This window comes from Vulpes vulpes, chromosome 16, assembly GCF_048418805.1.
Source record: "Vulpes vulpes isolate BD-2025 chromosome 16, VulVul3, whole genome shotgun sequence".
Taxonomy (NCBI): Eukaryota; Metazoa; Chordata; class Mammalia; order Carnivora; family Canidae; genus Vulpes; species Vulpes vulpes.
The window spans coordinates 14492527-14519637 of record NC_132795.1 but is presented as its reverse complement, the minus strand read 5'-3'; the positions used below and the strand labels follow the sequence as shown (position 1 = coordinate 14519637).

Genomic DNA, 27111 nt, shown 5'->3' with positions numbered 1-27111 from the left:
GGAGTACCCAGGGATCACAAGTCACTGACGCATCCTCTGCCTCTCTCCTAGTGCTGCAGGCCTACTGGTAAACCTCAGTTACAACCATAAATGAACCCATGTGGAAAAGGCAGCATCGGTCTCCCCAACCACAGCACCACATCGGGATGCCATTTCCAGGAAAAGCCAACAAACCAAACACTTGTTTTTGCACATGTTCAAGACAACTGTTCTGCAGAAAGGTGGCACATCAAACCCTTAAGAGTCACATTCATTGGGTCAAATTGTTACCACGTGTATTTATAAGCCAAACCACATGCCTACTCAGCATTTTGGAAAGTGTGGAAAGACTAGAACATTTTCTTTTTCCTAGTAGTTATGATATTTACTGAAAGAAAACCCACACTCATTTTTCCTTTAATGCTTTATTGAAATGATTTTAAATGTTTTCACGTGAGAACCTTGTAAGGACAATGAATGACAGGTTCATTTTATTTCAGATCGAAACTTGGGGAAACTGCCTCCTACTCCTCCACTCTGCAATATTCAGTGCTAAACATTTGTGAAATGTGCTGCAAAGCCAGTCTGCTCTGACATAGAAATACTACATATTCTCAAAATTCTCCAACCTGCGGTATTCCAGTTACAAGGAAGTAGCATAAGATATACGCTTTTTAAAAAACCACAATATAGCCATACAATAAGATTCTAAGAGGAGAAAGCCCAACATCCACAGTAACACTTCAATAAAATTTGCACCAAAAGCTAACTATAAAGAAAAACGTGCTGGCAAGAATTGCAGTGTTAGGATGATGTTTCTTTTCCTCTCCCAGAGACTTTATTATGAACTTCCAGGTGCAATTCCAAGTCTCTAAGTGACCTGCAAGATTTAAAAAAAAGATTTTGGTGCACAGACATTAGCTTCAATCTACAGGAAGTTAAGGTCAAATATCAAATACTAAGTTACTGACAAAGATGGATTAAAATACATGTGGGGGGGCAGCCCCGGTGGCTCTGCGGTTTAGTGCCGCCTTCGGCACTAAATCAGCCCAGGGCCTGATCCTAGAGACCCAGGATCTAGTACCACGTCAGGCTCCCTGCATGGGGCCTGCTTCTCCCTCTGCCTGTGTCTCTGTGCCTCTCTCTCTGTCTCTTATGAATAAATAAATAAAACCTTTAAAAAATAAAATAAAATAAAATACATGTAGGTACAAAGGAACTTCCACGGAATTGTTCTGAGAGGTTTGGAAATGGTTATATTTCTCAACTAAATACAGTATATGATCCCACACTGAATCCTGTACAGAAAGAAAAAAAAATGTTTAGAAAAGGACATTTTTGGGTCAATTGTCAAAATTGGTATATAGATGGTACATCAGGTAAAAGTATCAATATTAGATTTTATGAAGTTGATCATTATACTCAGGTTATTGGAGGAATGACTTTACTCTCAGGAAACACACTGAAGTATATAGGGGTATAGCAATACGGTGGTTATCACTCAGATGGGTCAGAAAAAAATTTGTATCTATTTACAGGGAGAAAGAGAGAACAAAAAGAGAGATGGAAGCAGGAAGAATACTGATGCTAATAGAGCAAAATGCTAGCATTTGGTGAGTCTGAGTAAAAGGTATATGAGGGCTCTTTGTGCTATTCTTACAATGTTCTCCTAAGCTCAAAATTATTTCCAAATAGAAACATAAATAATAAAAGCTACACTTCTTTTAACTAACCTTACCCAAAGCAAATAATTTCCTTTTGCCCCTGGGCAGTTGTGTATTGGGCTTATATCGTATTATTTTAAAATGTTATATATTGCTTTGAATTTAAACTTGAGTTGCCCTCCCTCCATTGCTGATGGAGCGGTGTTGACGTCTCCAGCTATGATAGTGGAGCTAGTGATTTCTCTTTGAGGCTCTATCCATTCTTACCTCATGTAGTTTGATGCACTGTTGTCCGGAGCACACGTGTTAAAGATTGTATATCTTTTCAGAGAATTGACCCCTTTATCATTACGTAATGCCTTTCTATATGCCTGATAATTTTCCTTACTTTGAAGTCAGCTCTGTCAGAAATTAGTATAGCTTTTTCTTGCTGTTGATTAGTGCTGGCATGATTTATTTTGTCCATTTACCTTTAATCTATATATGTCTTTTTTTTTAAGAATTTTTTTAAAATTTTTATTTATTTATGATAGTCACACAGAGAGAGAGAGAGAGGGGCAGAGACACAGGCAGAGGGAGAAGCAGGCTCCATGCACCGGGAGCCTGACGTGGGATTCAATCCCGGGTCTCCAGGATCGCGCCCTGGGCCAAAGGCAGGCGCCAAACCGCTGCGCCACCCAGGGATCCCCTATATATGTCTTTATATTTGAAGTGAGTGTCTTGTAGATAGCATATAATCAGGTCTTGTCTTTTTTATTCACTCTGACAATTTTTCTTTTCTTCTTCATAATTTCATGATGACATTTTTCATACAGAAAAGTTGAAATATTTAAACAATGAAGATACAATATGCCCACCACCTGGATTCTGTAGTTAACAGTTTGGATTTCTTTCTCTCTGCTTACATTTGCCCATCTGCTCCTGCATGCTGTCTACTTTATCCATTAGAGCTCTTAGCATATGAAATCATATTTGTTTCAAATTCCTGGTCTGAGAGTGCCAACATTCCTACCATACCCAATGTAATGCTTGCTCTGTCTCTTTAAATTATGTGTTATGCATTTTAGTATACCTTGTAGTTCTTTGTTGATAGCGAGGCATGAGGTTCTGGGTAAAAGGAACGCCCTAAATAGGTCTTTAGTGATGTGGTTGAGGGGGTTGTGGGAGGAAGGGAGGATTTCTAGAGTCCTAGGATTAGATCTGTCTTTGGTGAACCTGTGCCTCTGGACTTTGAACCTCATAAGTTGTTTCTCAGTTTCCTCTCCTCCAGCTGGGACAGGATGAGAGCTGACTGGAGTGGGTATTTCCCTTCTTCTAGGTCAGTCAGGCTCTGATAAAACATCAACAGGTTAGGTTGTAGTTAACTAGTTGCTCTCTTGTATTTAAGAATGATTCTCCCCCACTCCCCACTCCTACCACCGCTGTTCCCCAATATTTGCTTTGAGAACCCAGCAGAGCTCCTGCAGGTAAATCTCACAAAATTGTAGGTACCCTGCTATGACTGGGTACCCCTGGGGTTTTTAACTCTCTGAGTTGTCTGCCCTGAGGTTCCTGTGATTTGCCAGTTGCCGTAAAGGTTTCCTACTCCAGCACTGTATCTGCGGCAGCTTCCACTTGTGAGCCTTTGCTCTGGTAAGCCCTAACTCCCTATATTCGCCCGTGGTCTCTCCAACCTTGGGGGCAGAGATTAGTTTGCCCTCTGACCTTCTCTGTCCTACAGATCCAAGAGGAATTGTTGATTTCTTAGCCAGTTCAGCTTTTTACTTGTTAGGATGAGTAGCAGTTTGTAAATTCCTTGCTCATGGAACTGGAAACCAGAATCCCTCAAAGTGCCCCCTCTCTGTGTCTTGTTCTGATCCACAGTGTTATGACTGTCAGGAGCGGTAGGAACAAGAGCATTTGTATTATTGCTAGCCATGGTCTTGGCTGTTCCACATATGTTAACTCATTTAGCCCTTGTAACAATCTTCTGAGATAGGTTCTGTTATAATCCTTTCTTTAGAGATGAGACATGGAAGCACAGAGAGATTCACTTAACGAATCATGCCAGTTATTAAATGAGAGAACCAAGAGTCGACTCTGGGCTGTGTGACTCCAGAGTCCACACTCTTAATCACCATGGTTATCTGTTTTCTCGCTCTTTGGTTACATCCTTTCCATTCCAAATCCATTTCCTGGTAATGTGCTCAATATCGCCACTTTCCTAGGATATGGTGTTGCTCATATTCATTTAGACTAATAAGTGGGTTACTAATATCAATACAGTATAAAAGAAATCTTTAGAATGATTATTCAGAATACCTGGATTGTTTAAAAAATTTCTCCCTTTCTTTTACTTTATGAAGCAATTCTGTGGCTAGAAATAAATAGAAAATTCTGAATGAGGCATTGTTTTATCTTGAGGTAGAAAAAGTTGTTCACCAGCTAAAAGACATGATATAATATCCATAAAACATATGGATAAAGAAAAGACTAAGAAGCTGAAATATATAAAATGAAACACTTCAAGTAATAAACTGTGAAAATATGTTTTCCACATATTTCTAACAGGATTTGTTTATTTATTTTAGAGAGAGAGAGCAAGCGAGTGTGTGCAAGTGAGGGGAGGCCAGAGGGAGGGAATCTTCAAGCAGACTCCGTGCTGAGCATGGAGCTCCATCTCCTAACCTATGAGATCATGACCTGAGGCGAAAGCAAGAGGTGGATGTTTAACTGACTGGGCCACCCAGGCACCCCTTTCCATATGTTTAATAAAAATATTTCTTTCATTAATTTCTAACCAGTCAGACACACGTATATGCATTGATATGTACAACAAATATTTAAATATTACAAGAAATAGTAACAATGGTTATTTCTGAGGAGTGGGACAGGGGTATGGGGAAGGGGGAATTCTTTTGTTTTTCCGTTTGTATTTTCTGTATAGTTTGAAATTTTTACTATAATCATGTATTACTATCACAAAGTTTAAGCTAATTTTAAAGGTACACTACTCAGAAGTTGGAAAAGATGCCCAAAGTACACAGATGAAAAAGAATGAACAAAGATCATGGATGTGTTTTCCGCTGTTTGATTTTCAAGAAGAGGATGATATGGAAAGGATTCATCTCAAGATCCAGTCCTACTGCAAAATGGGCATTTATTCTTTGGACACTCCTGGGTTTAAGGCATTAGTTAGCCTGTAGAAATGGCTGGTCCCTAGATATGAACCACTGTCAGTAAAGACAGAGCATAGTGGTTTGAGAGCACTCAGGAGTACGTAGTTATTGTCAATTCACTAATCAACGATAATTACTGAATAGTCCTGCTTACAAAGCACTTTATATACATGTGGGAAATAGGAAATAAAAGGTCTGCTGCCATCAAGAAGCCAACAATCTTCAATGGTTATGGAAGAAAATATACAGGAAATGAAATTATTTTCAAAACACCGTATCAATAAGTCATCTTGAGGGAGAGATTTTTAGCACATAGGATACATAGGAGTCTCAGGGGGTCTAAGAACTCCTGTTTCAGAGATCTGGTTTCTTCATAATTAAGTTTCAAGTCTCCGTATCAGTGTGTGTGTGTGTGTGTGTTTGCCTGTGTGTTATTTCTGGAGTTCCTTTTTCCCCCTGTTGTTTTGTTTTACTTTTTTTTTTTTTTATGATAGTCACAGAGAGAGAGAGGCAGAGACACAGGCGGAGGAAGAAGCAGGCTCCATGCACCAGGAGCCCGACGTGGGATTCCATCCCGGGTCTCCAGGATCGCGCCCTGGGCCAAAGGCAGGCGCCAAACCGCTGCGCCACCCAGGGATCCCTGTTTTACTTTCTAAAACTTGCTACCTCCAAAATCGTATTAAAACAACAACAACACTTCATCTTACTTCAAACAGTTCTTCAGTAACACAGGTATGATTCTAGAAAGGCTATGCCTTCAAATATCATTATAGCAAATATTTTTAAAAGAAAACTCAGGATAGTCAAGATTTCCCAAAAGTGAGGTTGTCATGTTACTAGAATAATACTTATTAATACCCTGATGTGACCAAAGAATTCAAGCAGTTCCTAAAGCATTTGCTATGATAAGGTTACATTTCTCACTGGTCGATAGCTTGCCTCTAAAACCTGAGTGCATCCTGGGCCCTCCGTGGTCCAGTCTATTCAGAGATTCACATTAAAACAATGCCCAGTACAGCAACCAAACTACATAATAAACATTTTAATTTTCACTCGTGTTTCTTGGAGCAAGCCCAATTGATAACCCAGTGGACCAAGTTTCAAGATTCCCTTTTCCCTTTCCTACCTTACAAACCTGTAGCTGGCCCACACCCTCTTGTTCAGCAAAGTCCTAAAATATCCCAGACAGCCAGCTGTACCACTTTTCTGATTCTCTGCCCTCTTAGCTTTTATTATGTTGAGTAACTTGGTCTTCTGATGTTTTTAAAATTTCCTTTTCACTTTGCACATTAGAGAGCCCAGGACTGGAAGGGCAAAGAGGTCTCCTGCCTTTCTCCAGCCCTGTGCATCTCTGACCTTTCTCCGAATTCTGCAGCATAAATGTCCCAGGAACCAGATGGGCAGGGCAGGAGCAGCAGAAATGCAAAGCAGGCAAAGACAAAATCTCATTACTGAGAGAGGGACCAAGAAGAGAAACCTTTAGGACAGAGACATTAATATAAATCTCCTCGACACACTTACTTGAATCAAAGAATAATAGCTGATTAACTTGTGAATAATATTTCTCAAGTGCTGAAAGATAATAATGGTTAGTATTTGTTTGGGGTTTACTCTGTACCATGCACTAATCTAATCACTTAAAATGCATAATCCAAGTTATTTATCCCAACAACCTGGAGAGTCGATACCCTTATTTTTCCTACCTTGTAGAGGAGGAAACTAAGGCATAGAGAGGTTATGTAGCCTCCCCGAAGTCACACAGCTAGTAAGTGGTGGCTTTATTTAGACTCAGACCCACAGCATCTAACTCCGAAGGCTAGACTTTTACAATATAAGTAAAGTACGCACCAAAACTTGTTATGAGTTTGGTCCAATTTACATTTTTAGACCTACTTTGTTCTTTGGCTGGGTGTCCAAAGATACATTTTTTGATGATTTCCACGCTGTGGCATTTGCTTCGCTGCTGGTGGCAGTTTTATTTGTCACTCCCCTTCTTAACTTGACACCTAGAGACACATGTGGTTAACCGAATCCACATAAAAAATTTTAAAATAAGTGAGTCCACCCACAGTTTTAGATTCTTCCTTTCTAGAGTGCTTTGCTCCCATCACTAAAGAATCTGAGAAATAAGACTTTCCTGATTTCTATAATGAAGGGAAATTAAGTCATGGATCCCTCTGACTTGTTTTTTCTTTATTCAACTGGACAGAGAAGTCTTATTACCATAATGACTTTGGTTTTGCTTTGTGGGTTTATTTCTTAGTTTTACTTAAATTTCCATAAGCAGGTGCAAGTAAAGAGGCTTACTCTGTTTGCGGGCGTATTCTGCTGCTTTGGGTGCTGTTAACATGGCGAAGGGATGCAAGGAGAGGCGGAAAGGTGAGGCTCGGGGAACCTGAAAGGAAAACAGTCCTATTTTTATTTTATAATTAAAAAAATATTGTATTTATTTATTCATGAGAAACACAGAGACATAGGCAGAGGGAGAAGTAGGCTCCCCGCAGGGAGCTGATGCTGGACTCGATCCGAGGACCCCAAGATCACTCCCTGAGCCAAAGGCAGATGCTCAACCACAGAGCCACCCAGGCGTCCCAGCAGTCCTGTTTTTAAAAGCTGCGCACACTTTGTGCTGTTAGCACCTGCTAGTTATAGCACCTGGTCTCTTGAACCAGCCCATGGTCCTCCCTCGGACAGCACCAACCATCCGTGGGTGACTCCTGTTTCGCATGGCACACCTGTTCATATACTGCCCTTTGCTCCCACTCCCGGTCGCCTTTGCCCAGGATGCCCTTTCACACACTGATGCTCTTCACATTGTTGCCTTTGACCTGGGATAACCATTTGCGCCTTTTCTGCCTAGAGACTCCTACTTTCCCTTAGAGATGTAGCTCACATATCACCTTTTCTGAGATACTTGCTCCTTGCTTCCCCACCCCCACTCTCCTATGCTGGCACCCTGCACCCCACCTTATCTCAAGGCAGAACTGCTGACTCTACTTGTCTGGGAGCTCAAAGCATGTGCTCATGTAGGACAATCCCAGTGTGGGGTAGTTAGTTATAACCCACTGTCTGCTGCAATACACTGGAAACTTCTACAAGGTTAGAACTGTCTCTTCATTCATTCCTTCCTTTGACAAGTTTTCAGTGAGCACCTACTATGGGCCAGGCCCTGTGTCAGGAGCTATGGTTACTAAGAAAGACAAGGCTCCTGCCCTTCTGGAGCTGAGGAGGTAGGTGCAAACGATAGACGATTAAACATCCAGGGTAATCATATGTTGTGATAAGTTTAATATATAAAACAAGATGATGTGCTAGCAAGTGACTGGACAGCCACCACTTCAGACAGATGGTCAGAGAAAGCCTCTAGAAAGAAGCAGTGCTTCAGCTGAGATTTCCAGAATGATCGACCACCAGCTAGGGGAAGAACAGGAGAGGAGTGCTCCAGGCAAAAGGAACAAGAAAGTATTCTTAGAATAACCTGCATTTCCAGACACAGAAAGGAAGCCAGTGTGGCTACAGTATAGCGAGAAAGGGGAAATTATAGATGGGGCTGAGGAAGGAGGCAGGAGCCAGATCATCTGGGTCCTTGTTGGCCATGGTAAGCCATTGAAATATTTTTAAGCTGTAGTGTGACAAGGTCTGATATAGGTTTTAAAAAAATAAAAAAAATAAATAAAAATAAAAATAAATAAGATGACTCTGGCTGCTGTGTGGAGAATGGGTTGGATTGTGGAAGCAGGGAGCCCAGTTAGCTAATTTGACTTTTTCTCTCCAGTTCCCTAGGGAGTGCCTAGCACGTAGTACACCCTCAAGTATCATTGACCAGTAGAACAACTACCATTCTAGTCTAGCAATAGTGGTTAAAAGCATGGACTTCAGTCAAACAGGCTGTATGAAAGTGCACAAGGTGTGTGACCTTGGGCATGTCACCTAATTCCTCTGTGCCTGTTTCTTCATATGATAATAATAATAATGGCAATGACCTTATAGGGTTGTGGTAGGAAATAAAAATTTAGTATATGTAAAGTGCTTAGAATAGTGCTTGGCACATAGTACAATATATTGACTTTTAAATTAATGATAATAATAATTATTATTATTTATATTTGTCATCACCATCTCCCTCCCTGACTCATCTCTCTATTGTGTAGCATAACCCATGGCAACAACTTGGCCACCATTTTCTTTACAAGATCCTGCCTGGAAACAGCTAATCAAAGAATTAATTAAAAAACAACTCATTAGAGCCAGGAGGCCTGAAATAATTAATATCCCTCTGCAAGATCAATAATTTTCTGCTTTCTCACTGAGGTTCAGGCTTTATATTTATAGAACTTATTTCTAAGGAGCAAGATATGGTTATACAATTCTCTTTATGTATACATTTCAACAAATATGCTGTTTCATCAATAGGACACCCTTACATGATGTATACCAAAAGACAAGAACGATATTCATTTTTAAATAATAAAATACCAATTTTTAGATTACGAGGTGGGTAGAAAATTTTCCACCCTATCATCCAAATTGATAATGATCAAGTTCCCGCATAATTGGTATTCCTTCAAAATAAATAGAAATCTGTATTTCCACAATTTGAGTTTAAGATAATTGTGTGGTTTATATATAGGTGGGATGTTTTTGTTTTAAAGAAAGATACTATAGTTATGTATTATTTTGCAATTTTCAAGAAGAATGACTGACCAGAGAGCCAGGAAAAGCCTGTGTCCCTGACAACCCTGCAGAACTGTGCTACTGGCCCTGGTCTGCCCACCTCTGGCTCCTTCACGTGAGAAGTAGATGTGTTTTCATGATTACTATAGGTTTTTGGTTGTATTTTACAGAAAACATGAGTTAAACAATAAATGAGGTTATGTTCTCTTTGTTGACCGAGTAGTTTATAGCTATCTGGGTGGGTGCCCTTCTAAATTTGATCTCAGCTTTCTATTTAAATGCCAAAAGTATTTATAGAGGGAAGCGCCTGGGTGGTTCAGTGGTTGAGCGTCTGCCTTTGGATCAGGTCATGATCCTGAGGTCCTGGGATCAAGTCCTGCATCAGGTTCCCTGCAGGGAGCCTGCTTCTCCCTCTGCCTATGTCTCTACATCTTTTTGTGTCTTTCATGAATAAATAAAATCTTAAAAATATATGTATATAGAGTTTATTTCCTATCTACATTGTAAAGAAATTAACATAAGCATAAAGGATGGTCTCCCACTTCAAGAAGTAGATAATCTATTCAGAAACATGGCCCTAATATGCAGAATTTGAGGAAAGGAGGCTTTGTATTAGTTTGGGGGCAATTATGGCTATGGGAGCAGCCCTTCAGAATAATGTATACGAAGTCCAAGAAAAAGAGAACTGGCTTACACGTCGTTCTCCATGCATTTGAAGATTCAAGACTGATGCTTTTCATGCTCTAGTTCCTTATCCACTGGGGAAGATAGAACCTAATAATTTTAAAAGTCACTTCCAACTCAGATATTTATAAGTCCCGATAATCTGATGGCTCATGCAAGCAGTTCCTACAGCTTCCTGTGTAGTTCATATGAGAAATTATTTTCAAAGTAGGATGAAATTCAAGTCCTAAACCTAGAGTTGATCCTACAATCTTTTTTTTTTTTTTTTTTACTTTAAAGCTGTTTACTAAGGTCATCGTTGTATCAGTATAGAAGTATTATTACAATTATTTCTTGATTCATATTCTTTTGAGGTGCCAAATTGTGTCCAAAGCACATTTAACAAAAATTTCCTCTAACTCGAAGTGGGAAGAGAGAGAGAAGAAGATGGAGGTTTGTCATATAGGAATGTGCACAAGAAAGGCCCTGGATACATCAAGGGATGAAGAGTATAGATTTTTTAAAATTTGAGACAGAGAGAGCGAATGAGTATGAGCGGGGTGGGTAGCAGAGGGAGAGGGAGAATCAGGTTCTCTGCTGAGCAGTCAGCCAGATGCAAGGCTCAATCCCAGGACCTGGGATCATGACCTGAACCTAAAGCAGACACCTAACCAACTGAGCCACCCAGGCGCCCCAAGGGATGCAGAGTATAGACAGTAATCTTCATCTGCCTTTCAGCCTTGAGGACTAATTTACTAAAATGTCATTTGGTTTCACTGAGACAGAAGGTGCAGAATTTCTGATTCTAAATGTCAAAACAATTGAACGTATGCTCACGACAATCATATTTCTCCAAAGTAAAATTAGGGCACATCGTCTGGAAAGACAGTTGTACTGTCCAAGATGCTTTTCAAATGTGGTTGGGATCATGCAACATCATATTTTCTAAATGTTTTAATGTTTGTGAAGAGAAAGGGCAAATTTCAAATAGGAAGAGTACTGGAAAATCTAGGACTTGACTGATTATATTTCTAAAAATTGAGGCTCTGTGTAAATTAAAAGAAAGAAAGAAAAATGACCCAACCAAAAAAAAAAAAAAATGGACAGAAGATTTTTAGCAGGCACTTCACAGAAGAAGAACATAGAAATAGTTATTCATTGGTAATCAGAGGAATATGAATTTAAACCACTTAACAGCCACTTAACAGACTGACAAACTTAAAAAGCCTGAAAATAGCAAGTTTTGGTGGCAACCAGATAACCTCACTGCAGGTAGAAGTGTACATTGGTACGACCATCTCATAAAACAGTTTGGCTTTATGGAGAGCTGGAGATGCACATACCGATGAGGTGACGGGGTCACACCTAGACATAGGCCATACAGAAATCCTGTTACTGTACACAAAGAGAGATGTAAGAGAAATCATCCAAATGTCTAAAATAGAAGAATATGTAAATAAATTGTGGCTACTCCTACAGCGGAATATTATGGGCAGTAAACAGTGTGTAATATCAGAGATGAATTTCTGCAACATAATGTTGAATGAAAAAAGAAAGCCATAGAATAAAACATCTGCTTCACTTGTAAAGACTGCTTTTTATATTACTTCTATCAAGTTCAAAGAACATGCAAAACTAAACAGTATGTTGATGAGACATGCATATGTGGTAAAATTAGAAAGAAAGACAAGAAAATGGTAAACACTTGATTCTATATAGTGGAAACAGAGTAACACGAAGGGTAGGGCCTGGAGAGGATGCAAGGGGAGCTCCCAAACTCTTGATACCGTTCCATTTCATCCACTTGGTGGATTTGTTGTTTGATTGGCTTTTAAACTTATATTGTAAGTATTCATTTGGACATAATGGATATTGAAAGCATGGTTTTCCACCTCTCATCATAAAGATCTGCCAATATCGAACTTTTGTGTAAACCCAATGGATCCTTCTTCTTATCACGAAAATGCTTTTTCATTTCTGGGTCAGCATCTTTCAAGAAGAGAAAACACCCGGCAGATTATTGTGGTAAGTGCCTGGAGGCTAGGGCTGCAGAAGGATGTGAGGGGAAGACGAGCCTGCTGCAGGGAGGCCAGGCTGCTGTCAGTGGACTTCTGTGGATGAGAGGCAGGAGTGTGGGCGGGTTTGGAAATAATAACACTAATGTTGAAGGTCCCCCACCCCATACCAGCATCATGCACCTGATGTGTATGGCCTCCCTGAAATGCTCAGAAGGACCTAGCATACTTTGGTAAGTGTAATCATGCATATTTACATGTGGGGAAATAGGGAATCAGGGAAGTTAAATAACTTCTCCAACGCCACACAGCTAGCAAGTGGCAGAGCTGGAACTGGACACCAGTCTGTTTGCCCCTGAAGAGCGTGCTTTGGGCGTGAGGTGGAGTTAAATAATGGTTGGTCAGACTTTGGGGTGTGGCTGCAGGAAGAGAGAGGGTAAGTAGAGGTTCTGGTGTTCTCTAGTCACCTCTCCTTGTCTTTCTCTTCTCTTTGTTTGTCTTTCCTTCTTCTTTCTCTGACAAATGGAACTGAAGAATATTTTTATTGCCTGCTTGCTTTGTTGAAAGCAGATTTATGCTTCTTTTTCTTCAGTTTAAAATTGAGCAGGCTATTTTATATTTAAAATTGAGCAGGCTGGTTGTTAGTCATTTGTGTGAGACCCTTAGTTGATTGTTTTTCCCTATAGGTCCAACATCCTCAGCAGAAAAATGGCTCCCTGTCATCAAATAAGAGCTCCCTATCAGCAGTAGAACTTGAGGATAACAGACTTGGTGAACAACACTGAGCCCATGATGCCTTTCAGTCACCAGGTGGCAGCAAATACTCCTGAAGAAAGCCATTAAGCCAAAGCACAGCCCATATAAAATTGTGCAGCCAATTTTAGTGGTGAGAACTTCTACATAATCTGATTAGTATTCTACAGGGCTTTATGCTCTTGCCTGGACAGGATCTTAGCTGTTGCTTAGGAGACATTTTATCCAAAGGAATCAAAGTTTATTCATATACATGCAGCAATTAGAGAAGAATCTTTGTCAATAACTTCTTTTGAACAACCCCATCTCCCAGTTAAAACAATTTTTTGAAATTATGTTAAACCTCGAAAGGCTGTTTTAAAATAGCTCTTACAATTTAATATTCGAAATGCTACATTTCCATTGAGAGGTTCTATCAATTTCTGATTTAAGATGTGAAGGAGGTCCCAGAGTTGAGCTGATATATAGCCACAATAGAGAGGCCTGGGCTGGTATTCTTGAGGTAGAGGGGAGCCTGTGAGGTCCACAAAGGTAGATGAGCCTTGCATTCTCGTATTTGTAGCTCGAATGGTATCATACTCTATGTGATCATTTGGTGTCTAAAATAGGCAAAGTTTATATTATGTTGATAATATATATGATGCTTGATGAACTATTTAATTATGTAGAGCAGTGGTTCTCAACCAGCTGTGATTTTGCTTCTTAAGGGGCATTTGGCAAAGTGGAGAGACATTTTTGGTTGTCACATTGGGGGGAAGCTATTGGCATCTAAAGGGCCAGCAATGCTGCTAAATATCCCACAATAGACAGGACAGCCCCCCAGCTCCACCCCTACACAAACAACAAAGAATTATCGGAAATGAAGTGTTGAAAAACCTTGATTTATAGAAATATAGAATAGATCATATACCCAAATCCCAAGTACCAGAACCTTAACTATAGTTATTGTGTTGAGGTTACCATGTGCCAACCACTAAGGGCTCTACTGGTACTAATTCATGTCATTTCCCACAGCAGTCCCTTTTTCTGGTTCCAATTTTTTTTTAAGATTTTATTTATTTATTCATGAGAGGCACACACACAGAGAGAGGCAGAGACACAGGCAGAGGGAGAAGCAGGCCCCATGCAAGGAGCCCAATGCAGGACCCAATCCCGGGACTCCAGGATCACACCCTGGGCCAACGAAGGCAGGCGCCAAACCACTGGGCCACCCAGGGATCCTCTGGTTCCAATTTTTTTTTTTTTTTAATTTATGATAGTCACACACAGAGAGAGAGAGAGGCAGAGACACAGGCAGAGGGAGAAGCAGGCTCCATGCACCGGGAACCTGATGTGGCATTCGATCCCGGGTCTCCAGGATCGCACCCTGGGCCAAAGGCAGGCACCAAACCGCTGCGCCACCCAGGGATCCCTGGTTCCAATTTTTATGATGAAATCGAGGGTGATGGAACTTAGAAGGATTCTTCTGCTTGCAATTGGCACTAACCCAGGCAATCTGGCTTCAGAATCCTCATACTGAACCCCTACCCAAGCTGCCTTCCAGTTACAAACCTATAAATGAGCTGAGAGTCATATCCTATAACAATATACAAATGCAGGTGTTTGAAGGAATACCCCCTCCATGTTAGTATTTTCTATGGCCCTTTTGAGCTGGTCATTATGTATTCTATGTACACATCTGGGCTTTTTAGTTTGAGTCACTGACTGTGAGAACAAGACTGTGCATAACCAAACAGGGAATGTGCTGAATAAAATCTATTTACTGAATAAGTGAAAGGATGGATAGGCAGCAATTGGCCTGCCCACCTCTAAATAGCATGGCTTCCTATTCCAGCCCTTTAAAATGAAGCTAGCTAGTTGCTTACAAAGGCCAGAGTTACTTGGACACCTGTGTTTGCAAACTTGATTGATTTGATAACCGAACCAAGACTGGAAGGGTTCATAGGGCCATCCCCTCCAGGATGTGATTTTCCATTTTTGCCCTTTGACCATGTGAGTCAAGGTCAACCAGTCAGTGCATGATGCCTGCCCTAGCCATCCCCAGGCACCAGAAGATGTGGAAAAATACAATGGCTGAGCCCTAGGGGGCTGGGCTGGATAGTTATGTGTATATGTTAGGAGGGTTGGGGAAAGGGGCAGCCTTCCAGAGGGCAGCCTGGAAGGGGGAAAACTGCAGAAAAAAACAGCAGAAATGAAGCACTATGGTTTGCTTGGCTCTTTAAGGAACCAAAAGAGCTGGGATATCTTTAAAAGCACAGAATAGCTTGGTCTCTGAGGAGTACTGGACCTGGGGTAGCTTATATGTCAACCAAGGTAGAATGTCAGCTCCAACATAAGATACAAGACCTACGAGAAAAGTAATCTTGTCTGACTTGTTCACCATCAAATCCTTTGCACCTATAACTATATTGAATGAATGAATGAATGAATGAATGAGGTTTAAACTAGGGTGATCAGAAGAAAGGTGCTGATGTCCTCTGTGACCAAGGGGCTTTGAGTTTCAGGACTAGAGCCAGCTTACATATGGATTAAAAGTGACGAGGCACTCGGATTCAAAGTTTCAACACTTTTTAGTAAATGCTTGACTCTTCAGCTGGACCTGGTAGGCTCTTGATTTTATGAGACCCCACTGTTTGCTGTATGGTCTACAGGTAAAAGAACAAGAGAGGCAGGCATTTCTGTGGCCATAGCCCTGCCTCTGCCCTGGCCTTCCTGCCAAGTTGTGGTGGGAATCAAAAGTGACAGTGTGAGCAGAAGGTTGGGTTATTAGGGTATGGACTCTCTGTTTCCTCTCTGCCTCCCTCCCACTGCACACCCCTCCAGCTCTATCCCCTTTTCCCTTTTCTAGAGGTATCTAAAGTCAAATAGATCACTAGTTCACCTCTAAATACTATCTTATATTTAATGTTTACTAAATGTTCGTATGTCTGTAAGTAGCAAAAACTGAACTGGCTATAAGGTTAATTCAGAATATTAAAAAATTTTTTTAGATCAGTATACGAAAACTCAAAGAAGGAAAGGGATCTAGGGCTCCGTAGAAGTGGTGTCAGAAGTGATGTCACTGGACTTCTGATAGTTGTTGCTTCTACTGTTGTAATGTAAAGGACTCTCATGGGAAGGAGAAGAGTGGTGGCAGCAAACTACAGAATTTATCAGGAGATAGAACCTTGCAGAGCTTGTCCTAGTTCTAAATGTCCTGGTACATCGTGCAAGAGGAGCACTTGGACTTGCCAAACCTATATTACAAAATGTGGAAGTGAGAAATTCTGCTCACCAGAAACAGAGGCAGAATCTAGACTCTAAGCCTGGTGCCCTATTTGCTGCCTCTACTCAGCCTTGTGCAAAATACGTTTGTGATTACGAACAGCCCTCACATAAGCAAATCATTTTACAAAGATTTATTATCCAACTAAGATATAGCTACATCTGGTTTTGTACATTTTGATGAAAAAAAAAAAACCTGTTGTTTCATGCAGTTGAAAATATTAAAAACACATTATAAATATATAAAATAAATTCTCTCTAAAAATCTCTTTTATTAGATAGTTTCAGATCACTCCTACCTTAGTAGCCCCAGAATTGGTAGAAGAATCAGCTCCGTATATTTTAAAGACTTCCTCAATTGGGATACTGTTCTGTTAAAAAAAACAACAGCACCAACAAATGCATTATCATATCATGGCTTTTCTTATATTACAAAGCAAAGAAATCATAGCTCTGGTGTGTCTAGTATCATGCTTGGATACCATGGGCACTAAACAAATAACTTCTGAATAAATGGATAAATCAGAATCTCAGTATTATTATGTATGTCTTTCATTCTTGTGTGTTTGTTTTTGCCTCTTTTTTTTTTTTTTAAGATTTTATTTATTTATTTATGAGAGACACAGAAAGAGGTAGACACAGGCAGAGGGGGAAGCAGACTCCATGTGGGGAACTCAATGCAGGACTTGATCCTGGGACTCCAGGATCACGCCCTGGGCTAAAGGCAGATGCTCAACTGCTGAGCCACCCAGGCATCCCTCAAGGACTTTTCAATATCTTTAAAACTGAAACATTTAATATTAGTAAATCCTAAGCATTTAGAAAGATCAGTTGAAAAATAAAATAAATATGCATTAATATCAAAATGCACATAATAAATGTGAAATCTCCATATATGCAAATAGTGTTCTTTTTCCTTACCATTAAGATTCCAGCATAAGATGATAAAATCATTGCTTCTCTTTCTTTCCGGTTTGGATATACAGGTCTGTCATGAAATGGCATTTTCCTAAGGGAGATAATGAATAAATAACAATAGAAGGCTTATTTTTTCTTTTTGACACCTAGTAAGCTTATAATAATAATCCATAATTAATCTCCAATGGCCATGTGTTATGCACTTATTTACAAAATTGAGGTGGTTAATCTGCCATCAGTATAGTACACACTTTGAATTTGCAATTTTGCAACAATGGTGATGAATTTGCCTTCCATGTTTTCACCACTGCCAAACACTGGCCACTATGGTGGACAATTATGGTTTTGCCAATCTGTATCCTCTTCCCCTTCTGTGGCAGAACTCTCCCCTTCTTGCTGGGGTAACTGCGTCACCCACTGTAAGCCTATCTGCTTCTAGGAAGCCAAGGACACCCCTAGATTCCAAGGGTAGAAAACACACTGTGGACTAAGCTAGTCAGAGTATTCCAATCCCCCACCCTCCATCTCTGGACAAATCAGGGGCTGAGGCATGATTGAGACACAATTCTGTGATATTTTTCTTAAACCTATTTTCCTGCGGACTGAATATTGTGACAAAATGGACTGAATGAAGAATAAGGTTCACCGTTGAGTGGCTTAGTCTGTTAAGGATCAGACTCTCGATTTCAGCTCAGGTCATGATCTCAGGCTCCTGTGATCGAGTCCTGAGATGGAGCCCTGCCTTGGGCTCTGTGTTGAGTGTGGAGCTTGCTTGGGATTCTCTCCCTCTCGCTCCCTCTGCTCCTCCCCACCACTCAGGCTCTCTTTTTCTCTCTCAGAAAAAAAAGAAAGAAGGAAGGAAGGAAGGAAGGAAGGAAGGAAGGAAGGAAGGAAGGAAGGAAAAAGAAAGAAAGAAAGAAAGAAAGAAAGAAAAAGAAAGAGAAAAGAAGGAAGGAAAGAAGGAAAGAAGAAGAATGTCTACCCAGAGGAAAGAGTCCAGAAGTAAATCTTGATGACATAATTTGAGTTTTAAATTAATCCATGCCTAATGAAGACTCCTGGACTTTTCAAATAGAGTCAATAAATTCCTACTCTCCTCCCCTTTTGAGGGGGAGTACTTAAGTCTGTTCAAGCTAGATTTTCTGTTTATTACAACTAAACCTTAATTGATATAGCTATCCGGGACAAGGTATGTGTTCTAAGGCAATGGAACAGAAAAAATAACTGGCCTCTTGAGTAAGCTATTAAGTCCTGGCCTCATTAGTTCCTTATTCTTACCAACTGAGTGAGTCTGCCTGGCACACATGGAAATGCCAATAATCCTGAAGGATTCAAACAGCTGTAGTTCAAATAGCTCTCAGCTCAGGTATATGTCTAGTTAAATGCTTAAGAGATTGTGTTTGATAGTCCTTAGAAAACAACCATAGCCCTTACCCATAGAATTGACCATTTTTAAAAAAGATTTGTTTATTTGAGAGAGAGAGTGAGAGAGAGAACACAGAGAGAGAGGGAAAGGGAGAGGAAAAGGGATAGGGAGAGGGAGAGGGAGAGGGAGAGGGAGAGGGAGAGGGAGAGGGAGAGGGAGAGGGAGAGGGAGAGGGAGACTTCCTGCTGAGCGGGGAGCCCAACTTAGGGTTGGATCCCAAGATCCTGAGATCATGAACTAAGCCAACGGCAGATGTTTAACTGACTGAGCCACTCAGGTGCCCCAAGAATTGACCATTTTAAAAATCACAGCACATGCATTATAAAGCACAGTTATATTTCTAAGATATAACATTATGTGTGAGAAAGATCGTCTGACAGAAATCAGTCAGCAGAGATACAAAATATGTAAACATGCATATGTTGACAACTATGGGGTCTCTTTAGGTATCTAGCAGGCAAGGGATACTCACCCTGCAGCATTTTCGAACAGAGTGCCTCATGGTGGAAGATGCCAGAGAGAAGCTTTCTCTATCACTACTCATAGTCATACATTTAAAAAAAAAAAAAGAAGGAAAAAAAGAAACTATTTCAACTCACACTTTCTCCCACTCCAGCCAAGTTAAGTCTTCTGAGTGATCCAGCCATTGCAAAGCAACATTGATGGCCAAGTCATAGTGTGCCTGGAAGCGGGAAGCACAGACAGCAAAGGGATGGGCTTAGACATTGGCTGGAGCACCCCCTGGGCCCAATGACTATGGCATTGCTAAGCCTATTCTACTATTTTATGATGTCTACAATGGGGGGGGGGGGACCATCTACTATGTCCAGTAACCTGAAGCTTAGACAGAGATCTGAGATTTATTTAGAGATCTTCAGTGATCACATTTACTTCTCACTAGGGCCATTTTTAAATTTTTGATTCATGGTGACAGGAAAAGAAAGGTTAAATTCTTGGAAGGAAACTAGGAATCAGGGAATCTAGGTTCAAATCTAGATATTGCCAACAACTCACAATATATCCTTGAGTAAGCCACTGATGTCCTCAGAGCTTCAGTACCCCCAAGTTTTAAAATAGTAAAAGGAGAAGGTGGGGGAAGAGGGCCACAGAGAACGGTTTTGAATTCTGTGAGCAGAACATCAGAAATGTGCTCTCAGGAAGATCTTGGGAGGCTTCCAAGAGGAGGCCCTGGTGGATCTTGGGCTTGAAGGATGAGAAATTCTCTAGGTGGAGAAGGACATCCTGGGTGGCAGGGCCAGTATGAACAAAGGACTGGAGGTAGACCCGATAAGAGTCTTGTATACAGTAAAAGTTGAGGACCAATTCGAATATTCACTTCTATCCTATTGATCATCTTTCTGGTAATATCTAAGCATATTCACCTTGTCCCTATCAAAATATTCCTTCTCTTCTCTCTATCCCCACCTCCGGAAAAGGGAAGGTTGGTTTTTGTCTTGGCGGTATTAGATGGGTTTTAAGGTTCTAACATTGTCTAAATAATGTACAGTTGACCCTTGAACGCCCAGGGGTTAGAAGCACCAATGCCTGCAGTCTCAAATCCTCTATAACTTTTGACTCCCCCCAAACTTAACTACTAATAGTCTGCTGTTCACTGGAAGACTTGCTGATAACATACACAGTTAACACATATTTTATATATTACATATATATACTATATATATTATAGATTACATTCTTATAATAAAGTAAGCTAGAAAAAAGAAAATGTTATTAAGAAAATCGTAAGAGAAAAAATATTTACAGTACTGTAGTATATTTATAAAAAAAAAAAAGATTCCGTGTATAAGTGGACCCATGTTGTTCATGTTGTTCGAGGGTCAACTGTACTTATTTCTTTCATCAACTAAGCCAAACTAGAAAACACAACAACAACAAAAAACAAAAACAAAAAAAAGAACAGTGATCAGTGGTTGAAACCTAATCCAAAGGTTGGTGCTTGGACCAGCAGCCTTGGCATCTCCATTTGCTTATCACAAATGCAAATTCCCAACCCCACCCAAACCTCCCAAATCAAAAGGGCCTTGCATTAAGATCTCATTAAAGCTCGAGAAGCACTTATTTAATCGATTTATTTTCTCCATTGAACATGTGCACAGAGAAGTACTTTTAGAACGCCAAGGCTGAACTGCTTATTCAGCTCCAGGGAAGTCAGGCAGGGAGTGGAGAGGGGTGAGGGGTGGGGTGGGGGGAAGGGTGGGGGGAGGGGCAGGGAAGGGGAGGAGCAGAGAGAGAGCCTTTCTTCCTTCTTAGTGCAAGAGGAGGAAACAGGTAAGCATAAAAAAGCTGAGGGTTGACTAATTTATTTGAATTAGATCTTTACATAATTTCTTAATTTCTGTGAAGGGAAGTTTCATTACACATCAGGAATCTGAGTTCCAGCATAAATAATGATGAAGGATTTTAGGATTATTCAATCCTTTGGTTTTCTCCATGAATGTAAATGGTAAAAAACAAAACATTATTATATTCGAGAACTACATACTTCATTTTGTCAAAAAGTTTTCACCATCATGTATATAACATTTAACCTTGCACTCATTTGCTTTTTTGTCTTTCGAGGAGAGAAAAAGCAAAAGTCCCATGACTTTTACGTTCTCATTCTTTTTGCTTTCTGTGTAATGAGTTGAAAAGACCATGTGGAGGGACCTAGGATGAGAAGAGGAGGAAGAGGACATTTGGGGAGCATCACGATTAGCCTTGTTCACGATCTACATTAGATCCTTGTTCTGTCCCCTGAACACAAATAACACAAATGTGACTTGCATTGGCATGCCTTTCTTTACCATATCATCTAGAAAGGTGAGTTGCCTTCTTCCTTTTGGGTCAAATTCATTTTCCCGAAGTCTGATGCCAATATAATCTCCCCTTAAAAGCAAGAGAGCAGCATTGAGCCATTGGGAATGAGAGGGGAGCTCTGTCTGCAGAAGAACATTCTTCCCAACCCTCCCTCCTCCACCAAAAGACAAAGCCACTGGTGGCTTTGGTAGCTCAACTAATACTCATTTTTATTTAAGTAGCAATTCTGCAATGATATAGATTTAAAGCTTCTAACCACTGTGAACTTCAATCACATTTATCTAAAAATAAAACTCATGTAGTTGGAACAGAATTGATGGGAAAGTGGAGAGGGGCCTGACAACTTCCCACACGCAGAGGAGATCTTACGAAACCAAAAGGATGGAGACCTGCTGTTTAAAACAAAGATTCCCTTGCTGCCTGCGTTAAACTCAGAACGTCCAAAGTTGAAAAGTTCCAGCCCTGTGATGTTCTGTATGGATGTATTCCCTTGCCCTAAGGCCTTCTTCCCTATTAGAAGGCAAAGGAGGAATTATGCATAAAACCCAGGAATTCCTGTGGGAACCTTTCCCAGCTGCCCTGGGAGAAGAGAAAGGGGGCTACCCCCCAGGGGAAGTCAGGAGAAAGGAAGGATAAAGGGTTCTGGGTCCCCAGGGTCCATCTGTAGGTCCACACTTGGACATGAAGTCAGTTCCATTTTCAAGGTCCGTACCGTGCACTTGCGGCAAGTTCCTGCCAGGGCAGTGGGGGCCGGGAGGGGTAAGTTTGTGTCTGGTTTCCAAAAGTTTTCTGAGTCTATTAAGCTAAAATTAATAAAAATTCTCAAGTTTTTCTCTCTAATTCCAAGGTACTCTATCTAGAGTAGCCTAAATCTTATTCTTTGGATATAAAATTAAATCAGTTTTGAAATTCCAGTTCTACATGGAGAATTGACATTTCTGATAACAATTTTTTTTTTACTATGTTGGCCTCCAAGCACATACATGTAAGTAAATATGTATAAAGTCATACATATTTTCTTCCAATATTTTTTAAGGACTTGTTAAAAAACAATTACTACAATAGGCGGGAGAAAGGACATCTGATGAAGACTGTGAGAAGGTCTTTGATAAAAAGGATGTTATTGTCATACCTATAATGTATATGAACTAGAATGGCCTTTTCCCCCCTTTTGATGTGGTCTGTGTTTTTCACCAACCTCTTAATAAAGTCATAGAAAAGCTACCGGGGGAGAAAAGCTACCGGGGGAGAAAAATTTTTTTCCAGGGGAAAACTTGACTTTTTTTTTTTTTTAAGTTCAGATGTCAAGAAAAAGGAGATGAATTATTTAGTCAATAAGACTGACAATAATAGAGGCAGAAGCTGCAATTAAAATGCCGGACCCTTGGGTACATATTGCAGAAATCTCTTCTATATCTTTCACCAGCAGGGCCCTTTTAAAGGTGCATCCTGAGCAGTACAGGCAATCTGGGCTGGGGGCTCAGCTGTTGGGCTCTAGAATGGGGGTGCCTCTGACACACATGATCCTGGCAGAAACGTCCTCTCAGGAGAGTCTGCATCCTCCTTTGTACCACATGTGAGGCCTCTCAGGCAGGAGGCAGAGACTAGCTCATCTGGCTTTCTGCTTTACTGCAGGAATAGATTCTTCCTCAGATTTTTAACCCCCCCCCCCACCCCACCTGCCAATATCCAGACCACCTATGACCTGCAACCCACCAGAAGCCTAGTGTAATAAACAAAAGTTTATTCTCAATCATACTTACAGGAGCTTTTTCATTTCCTTCTTTAGGAGCTTTCTTTCCATGATTCAAAGCTTGTCCAGCTGGGCAGGTAGCTGTAGCTTACACTGTACCTGATATCCTTGGGGAAGACCCAGCCTCTCTGAGCCTACAGGCTACAGCAGCAAATCAGAGAGAATTGGAATTGGGATGCTATCACTCCAAATACCAGTCATGGAGTCCTAGGCTCTGGAAGGGATCCGGGAGTGTGCAGAGCTTAGACCTCTTATCCAGCAAGTTCCAGGTCAGAATTAAACTGGCTGGGGATGAGGAATGGGAGGGCAGTGCATTCATTGTACCTTGAGTTTGTCTGATAACCTTTTATTTTTTCCAAGTTTCCCAATATTCATCACTTACTTATCCTTGCAATAAGCTAGCAAGTAAAACAGCCCTGGCTCAGGTAATAGTAGATGAGATTATTTGCAAAGAAGCATCAAAAGTGTTGTGATCTGAATCTGTGGGTTCTGTGCACATTCAACATAGTGACTCTCAGTGAATCCACCTTGGTACAATGGCTCATAATGGAATTTTCTATAGAATCCATTACGGCTTTCTATGGCCAAGGGTCCTGGAAAGAACATATCACCATGGCAAATATGAAGCCATAGCCTCAGTTCTTACCCCCACACTGAGCCAGAAATTCAAGTTTAGATGAGGAGGTCAAAAAGGGTTTGAAGTCACAGAAATGCGGTGCCCAGAGAGAGGTAGAAGCAGGATATCAACTATGTCTGCGATGTTTTATTCTTAAACAAGATCAAAAGCAAATTGTGATGGTTCATTTTTATGTGTCAACTTGGTTAGACCGCTGCGCCAAAATATTTGGTCAAAAATTGTGCTAGGTGTTTCTGAGAAGGTGTTTTTTGGATGAGATTAGCATTTAAGTCAGTGAACTTTGAGTAGAGCAGATTACTGTCTGTTATGTGAGTGGCCTTCATCCAATCAGTTGAAGGCTTGAATAGAAGAAAGATCGACTTTTCCCAAGCACCAAGGAATTCTGCTGGAGAACCCTCTCATGGGTCTCCAGCCTGCCAGCCTACTACCCCTTCAGATTTTGGACCGGCCAAGCCACTACAGTCACGTGAGCCAATTCTTTAAATCTCTCTCTGTTCATTTATACACATATATACATATATTTTCGGTTTCTCTGGAGAACCCTGACTGATAGACAAATGTATATTTTAAAAAGTTAACATTTGTTGAATCTGGGAAGATAAATTCACAGATGTTCATTATCTTAACTTCTGTACTTTTGAAATTGTGCATGTGTTTTTAAATCATTACTTTAAGTATGGTTGGAATAAATAGAACTTTGGAAACTTTTGGGAAAAAATTGCAGTCTATATTTGATTCAGCTCACCAACAAGAAGCAGAGAGAAAATAGGATATCATTAATTTAAATGAATTCTTCACCAGACCAATTTAATTATTTTGGACTATTCTTGCTGCCACTGCATCTGCTTCTGTCTTGGACGAGATGTGGAAAAGATGAAGACGAAAGGTGGGGGGCAAAGTCGGAGCATTCCATAGGGAATGAATGAACTCCATAGATAGTAATATAGTTCTCTACGGGAGAGTCAATTGGGAGAGAATACTGCAAGCCAGAGAGGGGACCTTGTGGCCTAGAAGGAAAAGCACTGAGCCGGGGAGGCCAGATGCCGGGATGTGGTGTCCACTCCACCACTGATTGGTGTGGTGGTGGCCAAGCCTCTTGACTCTTCTGCACCCCAGTTTCGGGTCTTATCTAAAAAATGATGAACCTGGCTGACGTCGCCAAGAACACCTTTTGCCCTAGCACTTGAAACTTGATAAAGGCTAGCACTTGTACTTCACTGAGTCAGAAGAGCACTTATTGGTAGAACATTTGCTTTATCTCAATTCCTTGACAAGGGGGTGGGTGGGCTCCCTTAGCTTTGATACCTTTTTAAAAGCAAAAGACGTAGCATTGGCTTTAACCCATTCTTGTTTGTAATTCTGAGCCAACTCTTTGATTTTCAGACTTACAGATTATAAAATATACGTCTCTTGGATGCTGTGACAGCTTCCTCTTAGACTGCCCTCCCCAACCGCCATTCAATGTGGCATAATATACAAAGGTTAAAATCTTAAAAGTATGAGCATGTCCCAACCCCAGGAGGTCCAAAGACCCAGTAAGCCTATCAGTTAGCTGTGTCACCTTGGATAAGTGAATCTGTCTCTCTGTGTTTTTGTGTCTCCTCTTCTGTAAAACAATCAGTGGAATGAGTCGAGGTGTCCCTTCTAGCTGTAGAGTTCGTGACTTACATGCTTTGAGGAGCTGGGCCTGGTTGAAAGGGGGCCGTTTGCATAGACTACGTAGTTTCAATTTGAATTCAGCCACTCTTCTGTCTATAGAGCTTTCACAAAAAAACAAGACTCTGGCTGGAAATACACACAAAAGAGTTAATAGAAAGAGGTCAGCTGTCTCAGGCATTAGCTGTTTCATAGAAATGAACCCCACAGAAGTCTCAGCTTTACTCTGTAAGAACATCATGCCCTGAATATCTGCACGCTCCATGCAGATCCCCTCTCTGCACCCCTACATCTATGATACAAAACTCTCAGATTGTGTTCTATTAGGTGTCCAGCCCTTAACAAATTCCCCTTTCACAATCTCTCACCAACCAGTGACCGATTCCGGTGCTTTTGTCCTCTCCCTGCTTCTGGAGGTGTGTGCCGGAGCACCGAACATCATGGGCTTGGGCTGGTGCTCACAGACATCAGGAAAACACATGCTTCTTTTTTGGTTGCTAGGAAACAGTGACTGAATGAAAATCATTTGTTTTTACCCAGCCTCCTACCCTCTGCCAGCCTGCAGGGGAAAGAATGTCATATTTAGGACCGGGTTGTGATCCTGACCTGGAGTTCACGTATCTTTTTACCTGAGTAGGCTTTGGTTTCCCCCCTAAATGATTAATTGGAAAGCTGAGAGGATGCAAGAAGTCCTCCCCCAGGGTTTTTTATAGCACTTGGCTGCAGATTCAGGAGTCATCTGACTGAGCAGGGATTGCTGGAGAAGCCAGGGAACCTGTGGCCCCTCTCACACTTAGTGTGCCTGGAAGCACTTTGGATGATTCCACCTACAGACACAGAGTGGTGGGAGTCCTGAAGGACCACTGCCTGGTACAAGGGATCATCACCGGGACGCTTGAGTGACTCAGCACTTGAGCATCTACCTTCAGCCCAGGGCGTGATCCTGGAGTTCCAGGATCAAGTCCCACATCGGGCTCCCAGTATGAAGCCTGCTTTTCCCTCTGCCTGTGACTCTGCCTCTCATTAATAAATAAATAAAAGTAAAAAAAAAAAAAAATCACCATTTCCCCCCTGCTTAAGTGTCTTCATACTCATACACTTGCCTCCTCATCCTGAGTACTTCCCTGCTTACAGCCGGCTCACGGTTCCCCACTCTCTTAGAGACCAGAGCTCGCTGTGGCCTGTACGTGCATCTCCTCCACACCTGTGGGCAGAGCAGAGTTTATTCTGGTCCATGTGCACTTGGGTGTGGTGTCAGTATCACTTCCACTCCTCTCCACTGACCAAGGCTCTTGGTTACCTGGTATCTCAAGGTATCTCCTGGTATCACTGTATCTCGAGGAGTGACAGTAAAAACTCTAGATTTGGATTTTTATAGCCTGGTTGTTCACTCCACCTTGAATTGATAGGATACCCAGATGTTTCCAGGCTTTGTGACCTTAAAATTTATATCATTTGAATTTGATGCAGTTTAAAAAAAAATGCAAGAATGTGAATACAAAATTAAATGTTTTTTAGAACCATTAATCACAAAGAGCTGACAAATGCCACCTATCAAAAGCATAAAAACAAATCATGGTATTATCTTTATTATTAACTGAAACAACCTAAAATTATATTCTCTTCCATAATTTTTGATGACTTCTTAATATGACAAAGATTTTGCGATATTACTTTCTATGGAGAGACTAGAAAGATAATTCAGTCTTTCCTCTAGTGTGGTTGTTAACAATT

General features: G+C 40.9%; 1 protein-coding gene across 6 annotated transcripts; it reads right to left on the bottom strand.

Moving 5' to 3' along the window:
• Window positions 1-388: 388 nt before the first annotated feature.
• C16H2orf80 (chromosome 16 C2orf80 homolog) lies at window positions 389-25860 on the bottom strand. 6 transcript variants are annotated; one of them, XM_026002261.2, is made up of 10 exons: window positions 25750-25854; window positions 25390-25506; window positions 23095-23225; window positions 21319-21400; window positions 19114-19196; window positions 17092-17179; window positions 16470-16541; window positions 7109-7196; window positions 6695-6807; window positions 389-859 (listed from the first exon to the last, which is right to left on the bottom strand). In XM_026002261.2, the coding sequence occupies exons 3-10, from the start codon at window positions 23133-23135 to the stop codon at window positions 851-853; spliced, it is 576 nt and encodes a 191-aa protein (XP_025858046.1). In that variant the 5' UTR covers window positions 23136-23225; window positions 25390-25506; window positions 25750-25854; the 3' UTR covers window positions 389-850. The 6 variants fall into 6 exon arrangements, with proteins under 6 accessions (XP_025858046.1, XP_072597686.1, XP_025858043.1 ...); XM_072741585.1 differs by lacking the exon at window positions 23095-23225 and having other exon boundaries at window positions 25746-25860; XM_026002258.2 differs by lacking the exon at window positions 6695-6807 and having other exon boundaries at window positions 25750-25832.
• Between the last annotated feature and the right edge of the window lie 1251 nt (window positions 25861-27111).

Coding starts and splice junctions, on each gene's coding strand:
- C16H2orf80 (XM_026002257.2), bottom strand. CDS start 25,433: ATGCAAACGGCCCCCTTTCAACCAGGCCCAGCTCCTCAAAGCAT. Junction 17,180..19,113: donor TGGCTGGAGTGGGAGAAAGT/GTGAGTTGAAAT, acceptor TATCTCCCTTAG/GAAAATGCCATTTCATGACA. Junction 16,542..17,091: donor CTTATGCTGGAATCTTAATG/GTAAGGAAAAAG, acceptor TTTTTTTAACAG/AACAGTATCCCAATTGAGGA.